The sequence below is a fragment of the Scyliorhinus torazame genome, chromosome 16 (genome assembly GCF_047496885.1).
Source record: "Scyliorhinus torazame isolate Kashiwa2021f chromosome 16, sScyTor2.1, whole genome shotgun sequence".
NCBI lineage: Eukaryota > Metazoa > Chordata > Chondrichthyes > Carcharhiniformes > Scyliorhinidae > Scyliorhinus > Scyliorhinus torazame.
The window spans coordinates 95,839,194-95,862,865 of record NC_092722.1 but is presented as its reverse complement, the minus strand read 5'-3'; the positions used below and the strand labels follow the sequence as shown (position 1 = coordinate 95,862,865).

At 50.8% G+C, this 23,672-nt stretch overlaps 1 protein-coding gene across 2 annotated transcripts in view; it reads right to left on the bottom strand.

Moving 5' to 3' along the window:
• The window catches only part of LOC140392956 (hexokinase-1-like), a 1,204,152-nt gene that overhangs the window by 361,767 nt on the left and 818,713 nt on the right, over positions 1–23,672 (bottom strand). For both annotated transcript variants that reach the window (XM_072478765.1, XM_072478766.1), the window contains 2 exons: positions 8,857–8,952; positions 8,671–8,770 (listed from right to left, as the gene is read on the bottom strand). In XM_072478765.1, the coding sequence (XP_072334866.1) occupies positions 8,671–8,770; positions 8,857–8,952 (196 nt within the window). The remainder of the gene's footprint in view (positions 1–8,670; positions 8,771–8,856; positions 8,953–23,672) is intronic.

Below are 23,672 nucleotides of genomic sequence, written 5' to 3'. Positions count from 1 at the left end.
CTAATCACTGACTCTGAAAACCCTGATCACTCACCCTGAAAACCCTGATCACTCACCCTGAAAACCCTGATCATTCACTCTGAAAACCCTGATCACTCACCCTGAAAACCCTGATCACTCACCCTGAAAACCCTGATCATTCACTCTGAAAACCCTGATCACTGACCCTGAAAACCCTGATCATTCACTCTGAAAACCCTGATCACTGACTCTGAAAACCCTGATCACCCACTCACTCTGAAAACCCAGATCACTCACTCTGAAAACCCTGATCACTCACTCTGAAAACCCTGATCACTCACCCTGAAAGCCCTGATCATTCACTCTGAAAACCCTGATCACTCACTCTGAAAATCCTGATCAATATCATTCACTCTGAAACCCCTGATCATTCACTCTGAAAACAGTGACCACTCACTCTGAAAACCCTGATCATTATCATTCACTCTGAAAACCGTGATCATTCACTCTGAAAACCCTGATCATTATCATTCACTCTGAAAACCCTGATCACTCACTCTGAAAACCCTGACCCTTCTCATTCACTCTGAAAACCCAGATCACTCACCCTGAAAGCCCTGATCATTCATTCTGAAAACCCTGATCACTCACCCTGAAAACCCTGATCATTCACTCTGAAAACCCCTGATCATTCACTCTGCAACCCCTGATCATTCACTCTGAAAACCGTGACCACTCACTCTGAAAACCCTGATCATTATCATTCACTCTGAAAACCCTGATCACTCACTCTGAAAACCCTGATCACTCACTCTGAAAACCCTGATCACTCACTCTGAAAACCCTGATCATTATCATTCACTCTGAAAACCCTGATCACCCACTCACTCTGAAAACCCAGATCACTCACTCTGAAAACCCTGATCATTCACTCTGAAAACCCTGTCCACTCACTCTGAAAACCCTGATCATTATCATTCACTCTGAAAACCCTGATCACTCACTCTGAAAACCCTGACCCTTATCATTCACTCTGAAAACCCTGATCATCCACTCACTCTGAAAACCCAGTTCACTCACTCTGAAAACCCTGATCACTCACTCTGAAAACCCTGATCATTCACTCTGAAAACCCTGATCATTCACTCTGAAAACCCTGATCACTCACACTGAAAACCCTAATCACTGACTCTGAAAACCCTGATCACTCACCCTGAAAACCCTGATCACTCACTCTGAAAACCCTGACCCTTCTCATTCACTCTGAAAACCCTGATCACCCACTCACTCTGAAAACCCAGATCACTCACTCTGAAAACCCTGATCATTCACTCTGAAAACCCTGATCACTCACACTGAAAACCCTAATCACTGACTCTGAAAACCCTGATCACTCACCCTGAAAACCCTGATCACTCACTCTGAAAACCCTGATCATTCACTCTGAAAACCCTGATCACTGACTCTGAAAACCCTGATCACCCACCCTGAAAGCCCTGATCAATCACTCTGAAAATCCTGATCATTATCATTCACTCTGAAACCCCTGACCACTCACTCTGAAAACCCTGATCATTATCATTCACTCTGAAAACCCTGATCACTCACTCTGAAAATCCTGATCATTATCATTCACTCTGAAACCCCTGATCATTCACTCTGAAAACCCTGACCACTCACTCTGAAAACCCTGATCATTATCATTCACTCTGAAAACCCTGATCACTCACTCTGAAAACCCAGTTCACTCACTCTGAAAACCCTGATCATTCACTCTGAAAACCCTGATCATTCACTCTGAAAACCCTGATCACTCACTCTGAAAACCCTGATCACTCACCCTGAAAACCCTGATCACTCACTCTGAAAACCCTGATCACTCACCCTGAAAGCCCTGATCATTCACTCTGAAAACCCTGATCACTCACTCTGAAAATCCTGATCATTATCATTCACTCTGAAACCCCTGATCATTCACTCTGAAAACAGTGACCACTCACTCTGAAAACCCTGATCATTATCATTCACTCTGAAAACCCAGATCACTCACTCTGAAAACCCTGATCATTCACTCTGAAAACCATGTCCACTCACTCTGAAAACCCTGATCATTATCATTCACTCTGAAAACCCTGATCACTCACTCTGAAAACCCTGACCCTTATCATTCACTCTGAAAACCCTGATCATCCACTCACTCTGAAAACCCAGTTCACTCACTCTGAAAACCCTGATCATTCACTCTGAAAACCCTGATCACTGACTCTGAAAAACCTGATCACTCACTCTGAAAACCCTGATCACTCACTCTGAAAACCCTGATCACTCACTCTGAAAACCCTGACCACTCACTCTGAAAACCCTGATCATTATCATTCACTCTGAAAACCGTGATCATTCACTCTGAAAACCCTGACCCTTATCATTCACTCTGAAAACCCTCATCACCCACTCACTCTGAAAACCGAGATCATTCACTCTGAAAACCCTGATCACTCACTCTGAAAACCCTGATCACTCACTCTGAAAACCCTGTTCACTCACTCTGAAAACCCTGATCACTCACTCTGAAAACCCTGATCATTCACTCTGAAAACCCTGATCACTCACTCTGAAAACCCTGATCACTGACTCTGAAAACCCTGATCACTCACCCTGAAAACCCTGATCACTCACTCTGAAAACCCTGATCACTCACTCTGAAAACCCAGATCACTCACCCTGAAAGCCCTGATCATTCATTCTGAAAACCCTGATCACTCACCCTGAAAACCCTGATCATTCACTCTGAAAACCGTGACCACTCACTCTGAAAACCCTGATCATTATCATTCACTCTGAAAACCCTGACCACTCACTCTGAAAACCCTGACCCTTATCATTCACTCTGAAAACCCTGATCACCCACTCACTCTGAAAACCCAGATCATTCACTCTGAAAACCCTGATCACTCACTCTGAAAACCCAGATCATTCACTCTGAAAACCCTGATCACTCACTCTGAAAACCCTGTTCACTCACTCTGAAAACCCTGATCACTCACTCTGAAAACCCTGATCATTCACTCTGAAAACCCTGATCACTCACTCTGAAAACCCTGATCACTGACTCTGAAAACCCTGATCACTCACCCTGAAAACCCTGATCACTCACTCTGAAAACCCTGATCACTCACTCTGAAAACCCAGATCACTCACCCTGAAAGCCCTGATCATTCATTCTGAAAACCCTGATCACTCACCCTGAAAACCCTGATCATTCACTCTGAAAACCGTGACCACTCACTCTGAAAACCCTGACCCTTATCATTCACTCTGAAAACCCTGATCACCCACTCACTCTGAAAACCCAGATCACTCACTCTGAAAACCCTGATCATTCACTCTGAAAACCCTGTCCACTCACTCTGAAAACCCTGATCATTATCATTCACTCTGAAAACCCTGATCACTCACTCTGAAAACCCTGACCCTTATCATTCACTCTGAAAACCCTGATCATCCACTCACTCTGAAAACCCAGTTCACTCACTCTGAAAACCCTGATCACTCACACTGAAAACCCTGATCACTCACTCTGAAAACCCTGATCACTCACACTGAAAACCCTGATCACTCACTCTGAAAACCCTGATCATTCACTCTGAAAACCCTGATCACTCACTCTGAAAACCCTGATCACTCACTCTGAAAACCCTGATCACTCACACTGAAAACCCTGATCACTCACTCTGAAAACCCTGATCACTCACTCTGAAAACCCTTATCATTCACTCTGAAAACCTTGATCACTCACTCTGAAAACCCTGACCCTTATCATTCACTCTGAAAACCCTGATCACCCACTCACTCTGAAAACCCAGATCACTCACTCTGAAAACCCTGATCATTCACTCTGAAAACCCTGTCCACTCACTCTGAAAACCCTGATCATTATCATTCACTCTGAAAACCCTGATCACTCACTCTGAAAACCCTGACCCTTATCATTCACTCTGAAAACCCTGATCATCCACTCACTCTGAAAACCCAGTTCACTCACTCAGAAAACCCTGATCACTCACACTGAAAACCCTAATCACTGACTCTGAAAACCCTGATCACTCACCCTGAAAACCCTGATCACTCACCCTGAAAACCCTGATCACTCACTCTGAAAACCCTGACCCTTCTCATTCACTCTGAAAACCCTGATCACCCACTCACTCTGAAAACCCAGATCACTCACTCTGAAAACCCTGATCATTCACTCTGAAAACCCTGATCACTCACACTGAAAACCCTAATCACTGACTCTGAAAACCCTGATCACTCACCCTGAAAACCCTGATCACTCACCCTGAAAACCCTGATCATTCACTCTGAAAACCCTGATCACTCAGTCTGAAAACCCTGATCACTCAGTCTGAAAACCCTGCTCATTCACTCTGAAAAACCTGATCACTCACTCTGGAAACCCTGATCACTCACTCTGAAACCCCAGATCACTCACTCTGAAAACCCTGTCTCATTCACTCTGAAAACTCTGTTCATTCACTCTGAAAACCCTGATCACTCACTCTGAAACACCTGATCACTCATCTGAAAACCCTGTCTCATTCACTCTGAAAACTCTGTTCATTCACTCTGAAAACCCTGATCACTCAGTCTGAAAACCCTGTTCATTCACTCTGAAAACCCTGATCATTCACTCTGAAAACCCTGATCATTCACTCTGAAAACCCAGATCACTCACCCTGAAAACCCTGATCACTCACCCTGAAAAGCCTGATCATTCACTCTGAAACCCCTGATCATTCACTCTGAAAACCCTGAACATTCACTCTGAAAACCCTGATCATTCACTCTGAAAACCCAGATCACTCACCCTGAAAACCCTGATCACTCACTCTGAAAACCCTGATCACTCACCCTGAAAACCCTGATCACTCACCCTGAAAACCCTGATCATTCACTCTGAAACCCCTGATCACTGACTCTGAAAACCCTGTTAATTCACTCTGAAAACCCTGATCACTCACTCTGAAAACCCAGATCACTCACCCTGAAAGCCCTGATCATTCATTCTGAAAACCCTGATCACTCACCCTGAAAACCCTGATCATTCACTCTGAAAACCCTGATCACTCACTCTGAAACCCCTGATCATTCACTCTGAAAACCCCGACCACTCACTCTGAAAACCCTGATCATTATCATTCACTCTGAAAACCCTGATCACTCACTCTGAAAACCCTGACCCTTCTCATTCACTCTGAAAACCCTGATCACCCACTCACTCTGAAAACCCAGATCACTCACTCTGAAAACCCTGATCATTCACTCTGAAAACCCTGTCCACTCACTCTGAAAACCCTGATCACTCAGTCTGAAAACCCTGATCACTCACCCTGAAAACCCTGATCACTCACTCTGAAAACCCTGATCACTCACTCTGAAACCCCTGATCACTGACTCTGAAAACCCTGATCACTCACCCTGAAAACCCTGATCACTCACTCTGAAAACCCTGATCACTCAGTCTGAAAACCCTGTTCATTCACTCTGTAAACCCTGTTCATTCACTCTGTAAACCCTGCTCATTCACTCTGAAAATCCTGATCACTCACTCTGAAAACCCTGATCACTCACTCTGAAAACCCTGATCACTCACTCTGAAAACCCTGATCACTCACTGAAAATCCTGATCACTCACTCTGAAAACCCTGTTCATTCACTCTGTAAACCCTGTTCATTCACTCTGAAAACCCTGCTCATTCACTCTGAAAATCCTGATCACTCACTCTGAAAACCCTGATCACTCACTCCGGAAACCCTGATCACTCACTCTGAAAACGCTGATCACTCACTCTGAAAACCCTGATCACTCACTCTGAAAACCCTGATCACTCACTCTGAAAACCCTGATCACTCACTCTGAAACCCCTGATCACTCACTCTGAAAACCCTGTCTCATTCACTCTGAAAACTCTGTTCATTCACTCTGAAACCCCTGATCACTCACTCTGAAAACCCTGATCACTCAGTCTGAAAACCCTGTTCATTCACTCTGAAACCCCTGATCACTCACTCTGAAACCCCTGATCACTCACTCTGAAAACCCTGTCTCATTCACTCTGAAAACTCTGTTCATTCACTCTGAAACCCCTGATCACTCACTCTGAAAACCCTGATCACTCAGTCTGAAAACCCTGTTCATTCACTCTGAAAACCCTGATCACTCACTCTGAAAACCCTGATCATTCACTCTGAAAACCCAGATCACTCACCCTGAAAACCCTGATCACTCACCCTGAAAAGCCTGATCATTCACTCTGAAACCCCTGATCATTCACTCTGAAAACCCTGATCACTCACTCTGAAACCCCTGATCACTCACTCTGAAAACCCTGATCACTCACTCTGAAAACCCTGATCACTCACCCTGAAAAGCCCTGATCATTCATTCTGAAACCCCTGATCACTGACCCTGAAAGCCCTGATCATTCACTCTGAAAACCCTGATCATTCACTCTGAAAACCCAGATCACTCACCCTGAAAACCCTGATCACTCACTCTGAAAACCCTGATCACTCACCCTGAAAACCCTGATCACTCACCCTGAAAACCCTGATCATTCACTCTGAAACCCCTGATCACTGACTCTGAAAACCCTGTTAATTCACTCTGAAAACCCTGATCACTCACTCTGAAAACCCAGATCACTCACCCTGAAAGCCCTGATCATTCATTCTGAAAACCCTGATCACTCACCCTGAAAACCCTGATCATTCACTCTGAAAACCCTGATCACTCACTCTGAAACCCCTGATCATTCACTCTGAAAACCCCGACCACTCACTCTGAAAACCCTGATCATTATCATTCACTCTGAAAACCCTGATCACTCACTCTGAAAACCCTGACCCTTCTCATTCACTCTGAAAACCCTGATCACCCACTCACTCTGAAAACCCAGATCACTCACTCTGAAAACCCTGATCATTCACTCTGAAAACCCTGTCCACTCACTCTGAAAACCCTGATCACTCAGTCTGAAAACCCTGATCACTCACCCTGAAAACCCTGATCACTCACTCTGAAAACCCTGATCACTCACTCTGAAACCCCTGATCACTGACTCTGAAAACCCTGATCACTCACCCTGAAAACCCTGATCACTCACTCTGAAAACCCTGATCACTCAGTCTGAAAACCCTGTTCATTCACTCTGTAAACCCTGTTCATTCACTCTGTAAACCCTGCTCATTCACTCTGAAAATCCTGATCACTCACTCTGAAAACCCTGATCACTCACTCTGAAAACCCTGATCACTCACTCTGAAAACCCTGATCACTCACTGAAAATCCTGATCACTCACTCTGAAAACCCTGTTCATTCACTCTGTAAACCCTGTTCATTCACTCTGAAAACCCTGCTCATTCACTCTGAAAATCCTGATCACTCACTCTGAAAACCCTGATCACTCACTCCGGAAACCCTGATCACTCACTCTGAAAACGCTGATCACTCACTCTGAAAACCCTGATCACTCACTCTGAAAACCCTGATCACTCACTCTGAAAACCCTGATCACTCACTCTGAAACCCCTGATCACTCACTCTGAAAACCCTGTCTCATTCACTCTGAAAACTCTGTTCATTCACTCTGAAACCCCTGATCACTCACTCTGAAAACCCTGATCACTCAGTCTGAAAACCCTGTTCATTCACTCTGAAACCCCTGATCACTCACTCTGAAACCCCTGATCACTCACTCTGAAAACCCTGTCTCATTCACTCTGAAAACTCTGTTCATTCACTCTGAAACCCCTGATCACTCACTCTGAAAACCCTGATCACTCACTCTGAAAACCCTGATCATTCACTCTGAAAACCCAGATCACTCACCCTGAAAACCCTGATCACTCACCCTGAAAAGCCTGATCATTCACTCTGAAACCCCTGATCATTCACTCTGAAAACCCTGATCACTCACTCTGAAACCCCTGATCACTCACTCTGAAAACCCTGATCACTCACTCTGAAAACCCTGATCACTCACCCTGAAAAGCCCTGATCATTCATTCTGAAACCCCTGATCACTGACCCTGAAAGCCCTGATCATTCACTCTGAAAACCCTGATCACTCACCCTGAAAACCCAGATCACTCACCCTGAAAACCCTGATCATTCACTCTGATACTCAGTCAATCGCTCACTCCAAGACCCGTTCAATTTCCGCCTCAATTACTGACTCGATGGTCCCTCGATTTGCAGGGTCTCAGTGATCCCTGCACAGTCATTCTGATGCCACCAGTGAACTTGAGGCCACCGATTGCAACAATGGTGGCCTCCTGATAATGTTGTTGGGGTTCCAGACGGCAGCACGGTGGTGCAGTGGTTAGCATTGCTGCCTCACGGCGCCAAGGTCACAGGTTCGATCCCGGCTCTGGGCCAGTCCGTGAGAACTTTGCACATTCTCCCCGTATTTGCGTGGGTTCGGCCCCACAACCCAAAAATGAGCAGGGTAGGTGGATTGGCCGCGCTAAATTGCCCCTTAATTGGAAACCATTAATTTGGACTCTAAATTTAAAAAAAAATTATGGTACTCCAGAATCACTTTCTCAGCCGTACTATTGCAGCAAAAGTTGGGTGTAGTTGGCAATGCAATGTTAAAAAGTCCCAAACTAAAACAGTAGTAAAAAAGATGCCAACAAATTCATACCTGCAATCAGTCCAATTTCACAGTTCGGGTTCTCGTATGCACAAGCCATCATAGTTCCCACTGTGTCATTCAGAATTGCCACAATATCCAAATCTATCTCCTGGAAACAGTGCAACAGAAAATCTGAAAAGTTTTAGAAATCACTGTAATTTCCGCTCTCTAACATATGTTTACATTCATACTCACTCCGTTTCTTCTCATTGCTTCTTTCAATAGAGCAACAACATCTTCTCCTTCTACATCACTGGCCTTGAAGCCTTTTGTCCAGTTAACCAGAATGCCCTAAAATCACAATCCACTCAAATTTATAAATATCTGTAGATAAGTAGGAATAAAATAAACTTGTCTGGCTAAAATAAGAATAAAGTTGTACCTCTTCAGAACATAGGAATACAATAACCAAATATTACGTTTAGGACCAACACCAGAGATCATTAAAAATCCCAGCAGGTTCAGATGTCGAAAAGCCCCTACTGCTGATTGGAGCCTCTCCCTCTTCTGTGGCTATGTTCGTGGGCAGGTGTTCCTACAGACGGAGAATGCAGTGCCCATGGGCACCCTTGAAACCTTCCATGCCTGTTTGGCACAGCAGGGTCTGGGGTGCCTTATTGACCCTGTTAATCACAATTTGATTTAATGTCTTAAGTTTCAGTTTGTCAGATCTGAACATGCGGCGAGTCAAACTGACAGTCATCAATCAAACAAAACTGCTGAGAGACTACAATGGGAAGGAGATTGCGACATTAGGTGCATGTGAGCTCAAAGCATTGGTATACAACAGAAGTCACACCATAACAATTTTCATCGTGGGAACGGGGATCTATCATAGGAGTGGAAGCGTGTGAGCCACTGAACCTAGTTAAGCGGATGTACATTCCAAGCAGTGCTACAACAGAGGATGATTGCAAATAGCAGAGAGATGAAGTGGCATAGTTATCCAATGAGATTGAAGCAAAAGTCAAGGTGGAGGAAGATAAATCAGATGAAGAGATGGAGGAGCCAATAGGAACTCCAGAATTCTGGTTACCAGTCTTCAAGAATGTGGATCTGTTCAGTGACATGATACAGGAACATGATGAGCCCATCCTAAAGCATTTACAAGACTTAGGGGCAGCACGGTAGCACAGGGGCAGCACGGTAGCACAGGGGCAGCACGGTCGCACAGGGGCAGCACGGTAGCACAGGGGCAGCACGGTAGCACAGGGGCAGCACGGTAGCACAGGGGCAGGACCGTAGCACAGGGGCAGCACGGTCGCACAGGGGCAGCACGGTAGCACAGGGGCAGCACGGTAGCACAGGGGCAGCATGGTAGCACAGGGGCAGCACGGTCGCACAGGGGCAGCACGGGAGCACAGGGGTAGCACGGTAGCACAGGGGCAGCATGGTAGCACAGTTGCTTTACAGCGCAAGGGTCTCAGCTTCGATTCCCGGCTTGGGTCACTGTCTGTGCGGAGTCTGCACGTTCTCCCCGTTACATACAAAATGAAGTCCCAGCCTAATGAGTCACATTTTTTTTTTGATGTACCAGAAATTATGGGATACACAGGGTGCCAAATCGACTGGAAGAAAGGAAAAACGTTACCATGACAACCATTAAAATGAAGCAGAGGCATAAGGGTCGGTGCACTGGCCGAAGAAAACTGTACCAAATGACTCTTTCTTCAATTTTTTAAGTCCTCCTGACTTTCCAGAGAATGGGAAACTGGATGAAGGTTCCGCGGCGCGACTTGCTGCTGACTTTGCAGTTGGTTATTGTTTCCATGAGCTCATTATTCCAACAGCAATGCCATATTTCGCAGGAGAAGCTTTTGTTTCGGTGCAACATCGTGGGCTGTATTGTTCTATGTTCTATGTTCTATAAGCGGCAGACAATGATGCTGATTACGATGAGGAGGGTGAAGAAGTAGATGATGAACCAGAAGAAGAAGGCCCTGAAAATTTATTTAGTTTATTTGGCAATGATGACAAGGAAAGTTTATTCACTTTATTTTGCATTGGTGACGCGGTAATAACAAGTAGCTCCCAATTTGTGCAGGACAATGATGAGTGCAAAAGTTCTAAGCTGGAGCGTGCAAAGGTTGAAAGCGAGATTGCAACAGCAGACAAATTAGCTGAGAGCAAATCAACTGTGCACAGCCAACTGGTAACTGAAGAAATAATCCCCATTTTGGAGAAATTGGCTCCAGAGAAACCCAATGATTTATCTTATTCCACGGAATAGTTCCTGCAGTGGATTCCCAATTACTCCAGGCTAGTGCAGCAAGAACAGATGAATACATCTTCGTGCAGTTCTCCAACAACAGACGAAGCATGTATCGTTATATCAGATGAGGATGAAACACTAATTGAGACTAAAACACAAAGTGAAGATGTAATACCTAATGTTGAGGACATTGACCCATGAAGATACCGGAATGCGAGGGTTTTCAGACCATTCCTGAAGTCGCAAACCTGCCGGCAACTGTGAAAGCGTGCCAAAGAATGCCGTCGATGCCTCACCAGTTGGTGAGCATGCAGTACAGTGTTCGAGCACGAGCATCAATCAAAACTCATCAATCCAGCAAAGGCTCCAGAATCAGTCATTGTGACGTAAGAGCCAGAAACAGCGTTCACAGCAGACGATCCAGAAACACATACACAGCAGCAGATCCAAAAGCAGCTACTACAGCAGCAGATCCAAAAGCAGCTACTACAGCAGCAGATCCAGAAACAGCTACTACAGCAGCAGATCCAGAAACAGCTCCTAAAGCAGCTAATCCTGAAACAGCTACTACAGCAGCTAATCCAGAAACAGCTACTACAGCAGCTGATCCAGAAACAGCTCCTACAGCAGCAGATCCAGAAACAGCTACTACAGCAGCAGATCCAGAAACAGCTACTACAGCAGCTAATCCAGAAACAGCTACTACAGCAGCAGATCCAGAAACAGCTCCTAAAGCAGCTAATCCTGAAACAGCTACTACAGCAGCTAATCCAGAAACAGCTACTACAGCAGCTGATCCAGAAACAGCTCCTACAGCAGCAGATCCAGAAACAGCTACTACAGCAGCTGATCCAGAAAGAGCTCCTACAGCAGCTAATCCAGAAACAGCTACTACAGCAGCTGATCCAGAAACAGCTACTACAGCAGCTAATCCAGAAACAGCTCCTACAGCAGCTAATCCAGAAACAGCTCCTACAGCAGCTAATCCAGAAACAGCTACTACAGCAGCTGATCCAGAAACAGCTACTACAGCAGCTAATCCAGAAACAGCTACTACAGCAGCTGATCCAGAAACAGCTACTACAGCAGCAGATCCAGAAACAGCTACTACAGCAGCTAATCCAGAAACAGTTCCTACAGCAGCTAATCCAGAAACAGCTACTACAGCAGCTAATCCAGAAACAGCTCCTACAGCAGCAGATCCAGAAACAGCTACTACAGCAGCGGATCCAGAAACAGCTACTACAGCAGCTAATCCAGAAACAGCTACTACAGCAGCTAATCCAGAAACAGCTACTACAGCAGCTAATCCAGAAACAGCTACTACAGCAGCAGATCCAGAAACAGCTCCTACAGCAGCAGATCCAGAAACAGCTCCTACAGCAGCAGATCCAGAAACAGCTCCTACAGCAGCAGATCCAGAAACAGCTACTACAGCAGCTGATCCAGAAACAGCTCCTACAGCAGCAGATCCAGAAACAGCTCCTACAGCAGCTAATCCAGAAACAGCTCCTACAGCAGCAGATCCAGAAACAGCTACTACAGCAGCTGATCCAGAAACAGCTACTACAGCAGCTAATCCAGAAACAGCTCCTACAGCAGCTAATCCAGAAACAGCTACTACAGCAGCTAATCCAGAAACAGCTACTACAGCAGCTAATCCAGAAACAGCTACTACAGCAGCTAATCCAGAAACAGCTACTACAGCAGCTGATCCAGAAACAGCTCCTACAGCAGCTAATCCAGAAACAGCTACTACAGCAGCAGATCCAGAAACAGCTCCTACAGCAGCTAATCCAGAAACAGCTACTACAGCAGCGGATCCAGAAACAGCTACTACAGCAGCAGATCCAGAAACAGCTCCTACAGCAGCAGATCCAGAAACAGCTACTACAGCAGCAGATCCAGAAACAGCTACTACAGCAGCTAATCCAGAAACAGCTACTACAGCAGCTAATCCAGAAACAGCTACTACAGCAGCTAATCCAGAAACAGCTAATACAGCAGCAGATCCAGAAACAGCTCCTACAGCAGCAGATCCAGAAACAGCTCCTACAGCAGCAGATCCAGAAACAGCTACTACAGCAGCAGATCCAGAAACAGCTCCTACAGCAGCTGATCCAGAAACAGCTCCTACAGCAGCAGATCCAGAAACAGCTACTACAGCAGCTGATCCAGAAACAGCTCCTACAGCAGCTGATCCAGAAACAGCTACTACAGCAGCTAATCCAGAAACAGCTCCTACAGCAGCTGATCCAGAAACAGCTCCTACAGCAGCGAATCCAGAAACAGCTACTACAGCAGCTAATCCAGAAACAGCTACTACAGCAGCTGATCCAGAAACAGCTCCTACAGCAGCTAATCCAGAAACAGCTACGACAGCAGCGGATCCAGAAACAGCTACTACAGCAGCTAATCCAGAAACAGCTACTACAGCAGCTAATCCAGAAACAGCTACTACAGCAGCTAATCCAGAAACAGCTACTACAGCAGCTGATCCAGAAACAGCTACTACAGCAGCTAATCCAGAAACAGCTACTACAGCAGCTGATCCAGAAACAGCTCCTACAGCAGCTAATCCAGAAACAGCTACTACAGCAGCTAATCCAGAAACAGCTACTACAGCAGCGGATCCAGAAACAGCTACTAAAGCAGCAGATCCAGAAACAGCTCCTACAGCAGCTAATCCAGAAACAGCTACTACAGCAGCAGATCCAGAAACAGCTACTACAGCAGCAGATCCAGAAACAGCTCCTACAGCAGCTAATCCAGAAACAGCTACTACAGCAGCTAATCCAGAAACAGCTACTACAGCAGCTGATCCAGAAACAGCTACCACAGCAGCTGATCCAGAAACAGCTCCTACAGCAGCTAATCCAGAAACAGCTACTACAGCAGCGGATCCAGAAACAGCTACTACAGCAGCAGATCCAGAAACAGCTCCTACAGCAGCTAATCCAGAAACAGCTACTACAGCAGCAGATCCAGAAACAGCTACTACAGCAGCAGATCCTGAAACAGCTCCTACAGCAGCAGATCCAGAAACAGCTACTACAGCAGCAGATCCAAAAACAGCTACTACAGCAGCAGATCCAGAAACAGCTCCTACAGCAGCTAATCCAGAAACAGCTACTACAGCAGCAGATCCAGAAACAGCTCCTACAGCAGCTAATCCAGAAACAGCTCCTACAGCAGCTAATCCAGAAACAGCTACTACAGCAGCTGATCCAGAAACAGCTACTACAGCAGCAGATCCAGAAACAGCTCCTACAGCAGCTAATCCAGAAACAGCTCCTACAGCAGCAGATCCAAAAGCAGCTACTGCAGCAGCTGATCCTCTTCTATCCAAGTTTGTGTGATGGCCACCACATCGTAGTCCCAATTACCAATCCATGCCTCAAGTTCACCCACCTGATGCTCCTTGCGTTGAAGTATACACACTTCAACCCATCTCCATGCCTGCAAGTACTCTCCTTTGTCAGTGTTCCCTTCCCCACTGCCTCACTACACGCTTTGGTGTCCTGAATATTGGCTACCTTAGTTGCTGGGCTGCAAAGCGGGTTCCCATTCCCCTGCCAAATTAGTTTAAACCCTCCCGAAGAGTACTAGAAAACCTCCCTCCCAGGATATTGGTGCCCCTCTGGTTCAGATGCAACCCGTCCTGCTTGTACAGGTCCCACCTTCCCCAGAATGCGCTCCAATTATCCAAAAAGCTGAAGCCCTCCCTCCTACACCATTCCTGCAGCCACGTGTTCAACTGCACTCTCTCCCTATTCCTAGCCTCGCTATCACGTGGCACCGGCAACAAACCAGAGATGACAGCTCTGTCTGTCCTGGCTTTTAACTTCCAGCCTAGCTCCCTAAACTCATTTATTACCTCCACACCCCTTTTCCTACCTACGTCGTTGGTACCAATTTGCACCACGACTTCTGGCTGCTCCCCCTCCCCCTTAAGGATCCTGAAGACACGATCCAAGACATCCCTGGCCCTGGCACCTGGGAGGCAACATACCTTCCGGGAGTCTCGCTCGCGACCACAGAATCTCCTATCTATTCCCCTAACCATTGAATCTCCTACTACTATTGCTTTTCTATTCTTCCCCCTTCCCTGCTGAGCCCCAGAGCCAGACTCAGTGCCAGAGGCCTGGCCGCTAGGGCCTTCCCCCGGTAGGTCATCCCCCCCAACAGCATCCAAAATGGTATACATGTTTTGAAAGGGAACGGTCACGAGGGATCCCTGCACTGTCTGCTTGTTTGTTTTCTTTCCCCTGACTGTAACCCAGCTGCTCTTGTCCTGTACCTTGGGTGTGGTTACCTCCCTGTAACTCCTCTCTATCACCCCCTCTGCCTCCCGGATGATCCGAAGTTCATCCAGCTCCAGCTCCAGTTCCCTAACACGGTCTCTGAGGAGCTGGAGTTGGGTGCACTTCCCGCAGGGATAGTCAGCGGGGACACCGGTGGTATCCCTCACCACCCACATCCTACAGGAGGAGCATCCATCTGGCCTAGCCTCCAGTTACCTTACTTACCTTACAGAATATAACTGCCCTGTGGACCAACTGGACCTCCGCCCTCCGACTCTGCTCCCAGTCAGCTGCACTCTCTGTAAACTCCTGGCTCCCTTCTCGCTCTTTGCGGAAATGTAGGAAATGAAATGAAAGGAACACCTTACTCCCTCCTCACCTAACTCCCTCAGTCACCAAACTCTCACTATAGCACTCAAATGCACCAAATTCAGCACTCAATGCAATAGTTCTAGACCTTTTCTTGCAAACCTGTGTTTTTGTGTGCTCCATTTTTGAACTTTGTGTTCCCAATCCATTGTCTTGACACCCTCCCATGAATGCTGTGCATTCAACAGTGTTTATTATTTCCAGTTGCCTTCCTTCCCTGCTCTACTAATAACAGTTGCATCCTTCCATTGACTGGACCCTCAGGCAAGTATGTCACTTTTGTACCAACTTTTGGCAGTTGTCCTTTCGGAAAAATAGACTGTTCTAATTCATCAGAAGTGTTGTGTTCCTCCACATAAACCCTGTCTATATCAGTTAACTGATCCTCATAGTTCTGTAACACATGCGTACCAGATTACCCTGGTTCCTCATCATGTCTGTCTGCTCTGTCTAAATTTGAAAATTTGTAATCTGTACCCATTATCCTTGATGAATGTACCCTAATAATAGTCTGATTGCCATGTTGCAAAATAATTGTTTTGCCATCTATGCCTATGATCTTCCCTGGGCCTTTCCATTCATTACAATTGCCTCTCTTGGTTGGCAATCAGTAGCTAGTGGTGTCCCTCAGGGATCAGCATTGGGCCACAATTGTTAACAATTTACAGAGATGATTTGGAGTTGGGGACCAAGGGCAATGTGTCCAAGTTTGCAGAGGACACTAAGATGAGTGGTAAAGCAAAAAGTGCAGAGGATACTGGAAGTCTGCAGAGGGATTTGGATAGGCTAAGTGAATGGGCTAGGGTCTGGCAGATGGAATACAATGTTGACAAATGTGAGGTTACCCATTTTGGTACGAATAACAGCAAAAGGGATTATTATTTAAATGATAAAATATTAAAACATGCTGCTGTGCAGAGAGACCTGGGTATGCTAGTGCATGAGTTGCAAAAAGTGGGTTTACAGGTGCAACAGGTGATTAAGAAGGCGAATAGAATTTTGTCCTTCATTGCGAGAGGGATGGAGTTTAAGGCTAGGGAGGTTATGCTGCAATTGTATAAGGTGTTACTGAGGCCACACCTGGAGTATTGTGTTCAGTTTTGGTCTCCTTACTTGAGAAAGGACATACTGGCACTGGAGGGTGTGCAGAGGAGATTCACTATGCTAATCCCAGAGTTGAAGGGGTTGGATTACGAGGAGAGGTTGAGTAGACTGGGACTGTACTCGTTGGAATTTAGAAGGATGAGGGGGGATCTTATAGAAACATATAAAATTATGAAGGGAATAGATAGGATAGATGCGGGCAGGTTGTTTCCACTGGCGGGTGAAAGCAGAACTAGGGGGCATAGCCTCAAAATAAGGGGAAGTAGATTTAGGACTGAGTTTAGGAGGAACTTCTTCACTCAAAGGGTTGTGAATCTATGGAATTCCTTGCCCAGTGAAGCAGTAGAGGCTCCTTCATTAAATGTTTTTAAGATAAAGAAAATAGTTTTTTGAAGAATAAAGGGATTAAGGATTATGGTGTTCAGGCCGGAAAGTGGAGCTGAGTCCACAAAAGATCAGCCATGATCGCATTGAATGGTGGAGCAGGCTCGAGGGGCCAGATGACCTGCTCCTGCTCCTAGTTCTTATGTTCTTATACATATTTCCTTGCTGAAAAATGGTATTTGATGATTGTACATTATGCCTTAAAGCTCAGTGAATTCTTTCAGACACTTCTGCTTCAAAAAAAGATTTTCTACTGCTTTGTAATGCATTTAAATGCTCAGCAAAGGCAGAACTAATTGTAGTCTCTTCCCAAGCTGGAGGCTGGTCATTCAAAATGGACCGAATTGTAGGATTTCTACCAAACACTAATTGATATGGACTGTAACCCCCAACCATCTGCAATGAATTCTTTGCATATACTGCCCATGCTAAGGCTAAATTTAACTTGCAGCTTGGTCTATCTGCAAAACCTTTCAGGAGCATGTCATCTATTACCGCATGGTTTCTTTCACACACACCATTACTAAATGGGCTTTCCACAGCCGTATTCATAACTCTGATATTCACATTTTCACACATATCCCTAAACTCATTATCAAATTCGTCCCGATTGTCTGTAAAGAATTTTGCCGGTGGAACCATTCCTGTCCCTATCCATTTTTCCACGATCTGATGCAGAATTACTCTCTTTTCTTTACTCCGTACAATCGGTGATTGACTAAATAAGGTTGCTAAATCTACAAAATGCAAAATAAATATATTGTTGGCTTTAGCCCAGATTTTAAGGTCCATGGCCACAATGTCGTTAAAATCCCTGGCCAAAGGTAGGGTTACTATCGGTCGTGATGGTGTCCTTCTGTACTTCCTACAAACCTCACAGCGATCACTAACCTGTTCTATCAACTTAGTATCATCTTCATCCCTTTCCCCTGCATCCTTTAATAGATTTCTCAGCCTCCGAGGAGACGGATGCGCAAATTGCCAATGCAGTTTTAATATAACAACCTTTTTATCAGCTTAACAAGCAGTTTTACTCCGATAATGAGAGTGTTGGTTGCAGAATCTTTCAATTGTGCTGCATTGGACAGTGGCTGCACATTTACTGTGTGTGGAATAGACTGGTTAAAATGTTACCTGGACTCTTTGAATGCTGAAAATCGTAACAAGGTTAAGGAATTTGAAAGTTCCACAAGTTTCAGGTTTGGGGATGATAATACTCTGAAGTCCCTGAAAAGAGTGGTGATCCCTTGCAATATTGCCGGAGTGAATCATTTCATCAGCACGTATGTTGTACCAAGTGAGATACCTTTGCTTCTGAGCAGACCGTCGATGAAGAAAGCACACATGAAACTGGATGTGGAACAGGATAAGGTAACAGTTTTTGGAAAGACGGTGGACTTACAATTTACACAGTCGGGACACTATTGTATTCCATTACTGACAAATAATATTTCAGGGGCAGTTGTTAGGCACGGCAGCACAGTGGATGGTGGAACAGCAGCACAGTGGAGGGCATCACGGCAGCACAGTGGAGGGCGGCACGGCAGTACAGTGGATGGTGGAACAGCAGCACAGTGGAGGGCATCACGGCAGCACAGTGGAGGGCGGCACGGCAGCACAGTGGATGGTGGAACAGCAGCACAGTGGAGGGCATCACGGCAGCACAGTGGAGGGCGGCACGGCAGTACAGTGGAGGTTGGCACGGCAGCACAGTGGAGGGCGGCACGGCAGCACAGTGGAGGGCATCACGGCAGCACAGTGGAGGGCGGCACGGCAGCACAGTGGAGGGCGGCACGGCTGCACAGTGGAGGGCGGCACGGCAGCACAGTGGAGGGCGGCACGGTAGCACAGTGGAGGGCGGCACGATAGCACAGTGGCGGGCTGCAGGGCAGCACAGTGGAGGGCGGCACGGTAGCACAGTGGAGGGCTGCACGGCAGCACAGTGGAGGGCGGCACGGTAGCACAGTGGAGGGCGGCACGATAGCACAGTGGCGGGCTGCAGGGCAGCACAGTGGAGGGCGGCACGGTAGCACAGTGGAGGGCTGCACGGCAGCACAGTGGAAGGCGGCACGGCAGCACAGTGGAGGGCGGCACGGTAGCACAGTGGAGGGCGGCACGATAGCACAGTGGCGGGCTGCAGGGCAGCACAGTGGAGGGCGGCACGGTAGCACAGTGGAGGGCTGCACGGCAGCACAGTGGAAGGCGGCACGGCAGCACAGTGGAGGACGGCACGGCAGCACATGGAGGGCGGCACGGCAGCACAGTGGAGGGCGCCACGGCAGCACAGTGGAGGGCGGCACGACTGCACAGTGGAGGGCGGCACAGCAGCACAGTGGAGGGCGGCACGACAGCACAGTGGAGGTCGGCACGGCTGCACAGTGGAGGGCGGCACGGCAGCACTGTGGAGCGCGGCACGTCAGCACAGTGGAGGGCGGCACGGCAGCGCAGTGGAGGGCGGCACGATAGCACAGTGGAGGGCGGCACGGCCTCACAGTGGAGGGCGGCACGATAGCAAAGTGGAGGGCGGCACGGCCTCACAGTGGAGGGCAGCAGGGCAGCACAGTGGAGAGCGGCACGGCAGCACAGTGGAGGGCGGCACGGCAGCACAGTGGATGGCGGCACAGCGGCACAGTGGAGGGCATCACGGCAGCACAGTGGAGGGCGGCACGGCAGTACAGTGGAGGGTGGCACGGCAGCACAGTGGAGGGCGGCACGGCAGCACAGTGGAGGGAGGCACGGAGCACAGTGGAGGTTGGCACGGCAGCACAGTGGAGGGCGGCACGGCAGCACAGTGGAGGGCGGCACGGCAGCAAAGTGGAGGGCGGCACGGCAGCACAGTGGAGGGCGGCATGGCAGCACAGTGGAGGGCGGCACGGCTGCAGAGTGGAGGGCGGCACGGCAGCACAGTGGAGGTCGGCACGGAGCACAGTGGAGGCGGTAAGTCTGAACAGTGGAGGGCGGCACGGCAGCATAGTAGAGGGCTGCACGGCAGCACAGTGGAGGGCGGCACGGCAGCACGGTGGAGGGCAGCACGGCAGCACAGTGGAGCGCGGCACGGCAGCACAGTGGAGGGCAGCACGGCAGCACAGAGGAGGGCGGCACGGCAGCACAGTGGAGGGCAGCACGACAGCACAGTGGAGGGCGGCACGATAGCACAGTGGAGGGCGGCACGGCAGCACAGTGGAGGGCAGCACGGAAGCGCAGTGGAGGGCGGCACAGCTGCAGAGTGGAGGGCGGCACGGCAGCACAGTGGAGGGCGGCACGGTAGCACAGTGGAGGGCGGCACGATAGCACAGTGGCGGGCTGCAGGGCAGCACACTGGAGGGCGGCACGGTAGCACAGTGGAGCCGGCACGGCAGCACAGTGGAGGGCGGCACGGCAGCACAGTGGAGGGCATCACGGCAGCACAGTGGAGGGCGGCACGGCAGTACAGTGGAGGGTGGCACGGCAGCACAGTGGAGGGCGGCACGGCAGCACAGTGGATGGTGGCAAAGCAGCACAATGGAGGGCATCACGGCAGCACAGTGGAGGGCGGCACGGCAGTACAGTGGAGGGTGGCACGGCAGCACAGTGGAGGGCGGCACGGCAGCACAGTGGAGGGCGGCACGGCAGCACAGTGGAGGGCGGCACGGCAGCACAGTGGAGGTCGGCACGGAGCACAGTGGAGGCGGTAAGTCTGAACAGTGGAGGGCGGCACGGCAGCACAGTGGAGGGCTGCACGGCAGCACAGTGGAGCGCGGCACGGCAGCACAGTGGAGGGCGGCACGGCAGCACAGTGGAGGGTGGCACGGCAGCACAGTGGAGCGCGGCACGGCAGCACAGTGGAGGGCGGCAAGGCAGCACAGTGGAGGGCAGCACGGCAGCACAGTGGAAGGCAGCACGGCAGCACAGTGGAGCGCGGCACGGCAGCACAGTGGAGGGCGGCACGGCAGCACAGAGGAGGGCGGCAAGGCAGCACAGTGGAGGGCAGCACGGCAGCACAGTGGAAGGCGGCACAACTGCACAGTGGAGGGCGGCACGGAAGCGCAGTGGAGGGCAGCACGGCAGCAGAGTGGAGGGCGGCACGGCAGCACAGTGGAGGGCGGCACGGTAGCACAGTGGAGGGCGGCACGATAGCACAGTGGCGGGCTGCAGGGCAGCACAGTGGAGGGCGGCACGGTAGCACAGTGGAAGGCGGCACGGTAGCACAGTGGAGGGCGGCACGGCAGCACAGTGGAGGGCGGCACGGTAGCACAGTGGAGGGCGGCACGACTGCACAGTGGAGGGCGGCACGGCAGCACAGTGGAGGGCGGCACGACTGCACAGTGGAGGGCGGCACAGCAGCACAGTGGAGGGCGGCACGACAGCACAGTGGAGGTCGGCACGGCTGCATAGTGGAGGGCGGCACGGCAGCATAGTGGAGGGCGGCACGGCAGCATAGTGGAGGGCGGCACGGCTGCATAGTGGAGGGCGGCACGGCAGCACAGTGGAGGGCGGCACGACAGCACAGTGGAGGTCGGCACGGCTGCATAGTGGAGGGCGGCACGGCAGCACAGTGGAGGGCGGCACGACAGCACAGTGGAGGGCGGCACGACTGCACAGTGGAGGGCGGCACGACTGCACAGTGGAGGTCGGCACGACAGCACAGTGGAGGTCGGCACGGCTGCATAGTGGAGGGCGGCACGGCAGCATAGTGGAGGGCGGCACGGCAGCATAGTGGAGGGCGGCACGGCAGCGCAGTGGAGGGCGGCACGGCAGCACAGTGGAGGGCGGCACGGCAGCACAGTGGAGGGCGGCACGGCAGCACTGTGGAGCGCGGCACGTCAGCACAGTGGAGGTCGGCACGGCAGCACAGTGGAGGGCGGCACGGCAGCACAGTGGAGGGCGGCACGGCAGCACAGTGGAGGGCGGCACGGCAGCACAGTGGAGGGCGGCACGGCAGCACAGTGGAGCGAGGCACGGCAGCACAGTGGAGAGCTGCACGGCAGCACAGTGGAGGGTGGCACGGCAGCACAGTGGAGAGCGGCACGGCAGCACAGTGGAGCGAGGCACGGCAGCACAGTGGAGGGCGGCACGGCAGCACAGTGGAGGGTGGCACGGCAGCACAGTGGAGGGTGGCACGATAGCACAGTGGAGGGCGGCACGATAGCACAGTGGAGGGCGGCACGGCAGCACAGTGGAGGGCGGCACGGAGCACAGTGGAGGGCAGCACGATAGCACAGTGGAGGGCAGCACGGCAGCACAGTGGAGGGCGGCACGCAGCACAGTGGAGGGCGGCATGGCAGCACAGTGGAGGGCAGCACGGAGCACAGTGGAGGGCGGCACGGAGCACAGTGGAGGGCTGCACGGAGCACAGTGGAGGGCGGAACGGAGCACAGTGGAGGGCGGCAAGGCCGCACAGTGGAGGGCGGCACGGCAGCACAGTGGAGGGTGGCAGGGAGCACAGTGGAGGGCGGCACGGAGCACAGTGGAGGGCGGCAAGGCAGCACAGTAGAGGGCGGCACGGCAGCACAGTGGAGGGCGGCAATGCAGCACAGAGGAGGGCAGCACGGAGTACAGTGGAGGGCGGCACGGAGCACAGTGGAGGGCGGCAAGGCAGCACAGTGGAGGGCGGCACGGCAGCACAGTGGAGGGTGGCACGGCAGCACAGTGGATGGTGGCACAGCAGCACAGTGGAGGGCATCACGGCAGCACAGTGGAGGGCGGCACGGCAGTACAGTGGAGGGTGGCACGGCAGCACAGTGGAGGGCGGCACGGCAGCACAGTGGAGGGCGGCACGGCAGCACAGTGGAGGGCGGCACGGCAGCACAGTGGAGGGCGGCACGGCAGCACAGTGGAGGTCGGCACGGAGCACAGTGGAGGCGGTAAGTCTGAATAGTGGATGGCGGCACGGCAGCATAGTGGAGGGCAGCACGACAGCACAGTGGAGGGCGGCACGACAGCACAGTGGAGGGCGGCACGATAGCACAGTGGAGGGCGGCACGGCAGCCCAGTGGAAGGCGGCACAACTGCACAGTGGAGGGCAGCACGGAAGCGCAGTGGAGGGCGGCACAGCTGCAGAGTGGAGGGCGGCACGGCAGCACAGTGGAGGGCAGCACGGAAGCGCAGTGGAGGGCGGCACAGCTGCAGAGTGGAGGGCGGCACGGCAGCACAGTGGAGGGCGGCACGGTAGCACAGTGGAGGGCGGCACGGTAGCACAGTGGAGGGCGGCACGGCAGCACAGTGGAGGACAGCACGACAGCACAGTGGAGGGCGGCACGATAGCACAGTGGAGGGCGGCACGGCAGCACAGTGGAAGGCGGCACAACTGCACAGTGGAGGGCAGCACCGAAGCGCAGTGGAGGGTGGCACAGCTGCAGAGTGGAGGGCGGCACGGCAGCACAGTGGAGGGCGGCACGGTAGCACAGTGGAGGGCAGCACGGCAGCACAGTGGAGGGCGGCACGGCAGCACAGTGGATGGTGGCACAGTAGCACAGTGGAGGGCATCACGGCAGCACAGTGGAGGGCGGCACGGCAGTACAGTGGAGGGTGGCACGGCAGCACAGTGGAGGGCAGCACGGCAGCACAGTGGAGGGCATCACGGCAGCACAGTGGAGGGCGGCACGGCAGCACAGTGGAGGGCGGCACGGCAGCACAGTGGAGGGCGGCACGGCAGCACA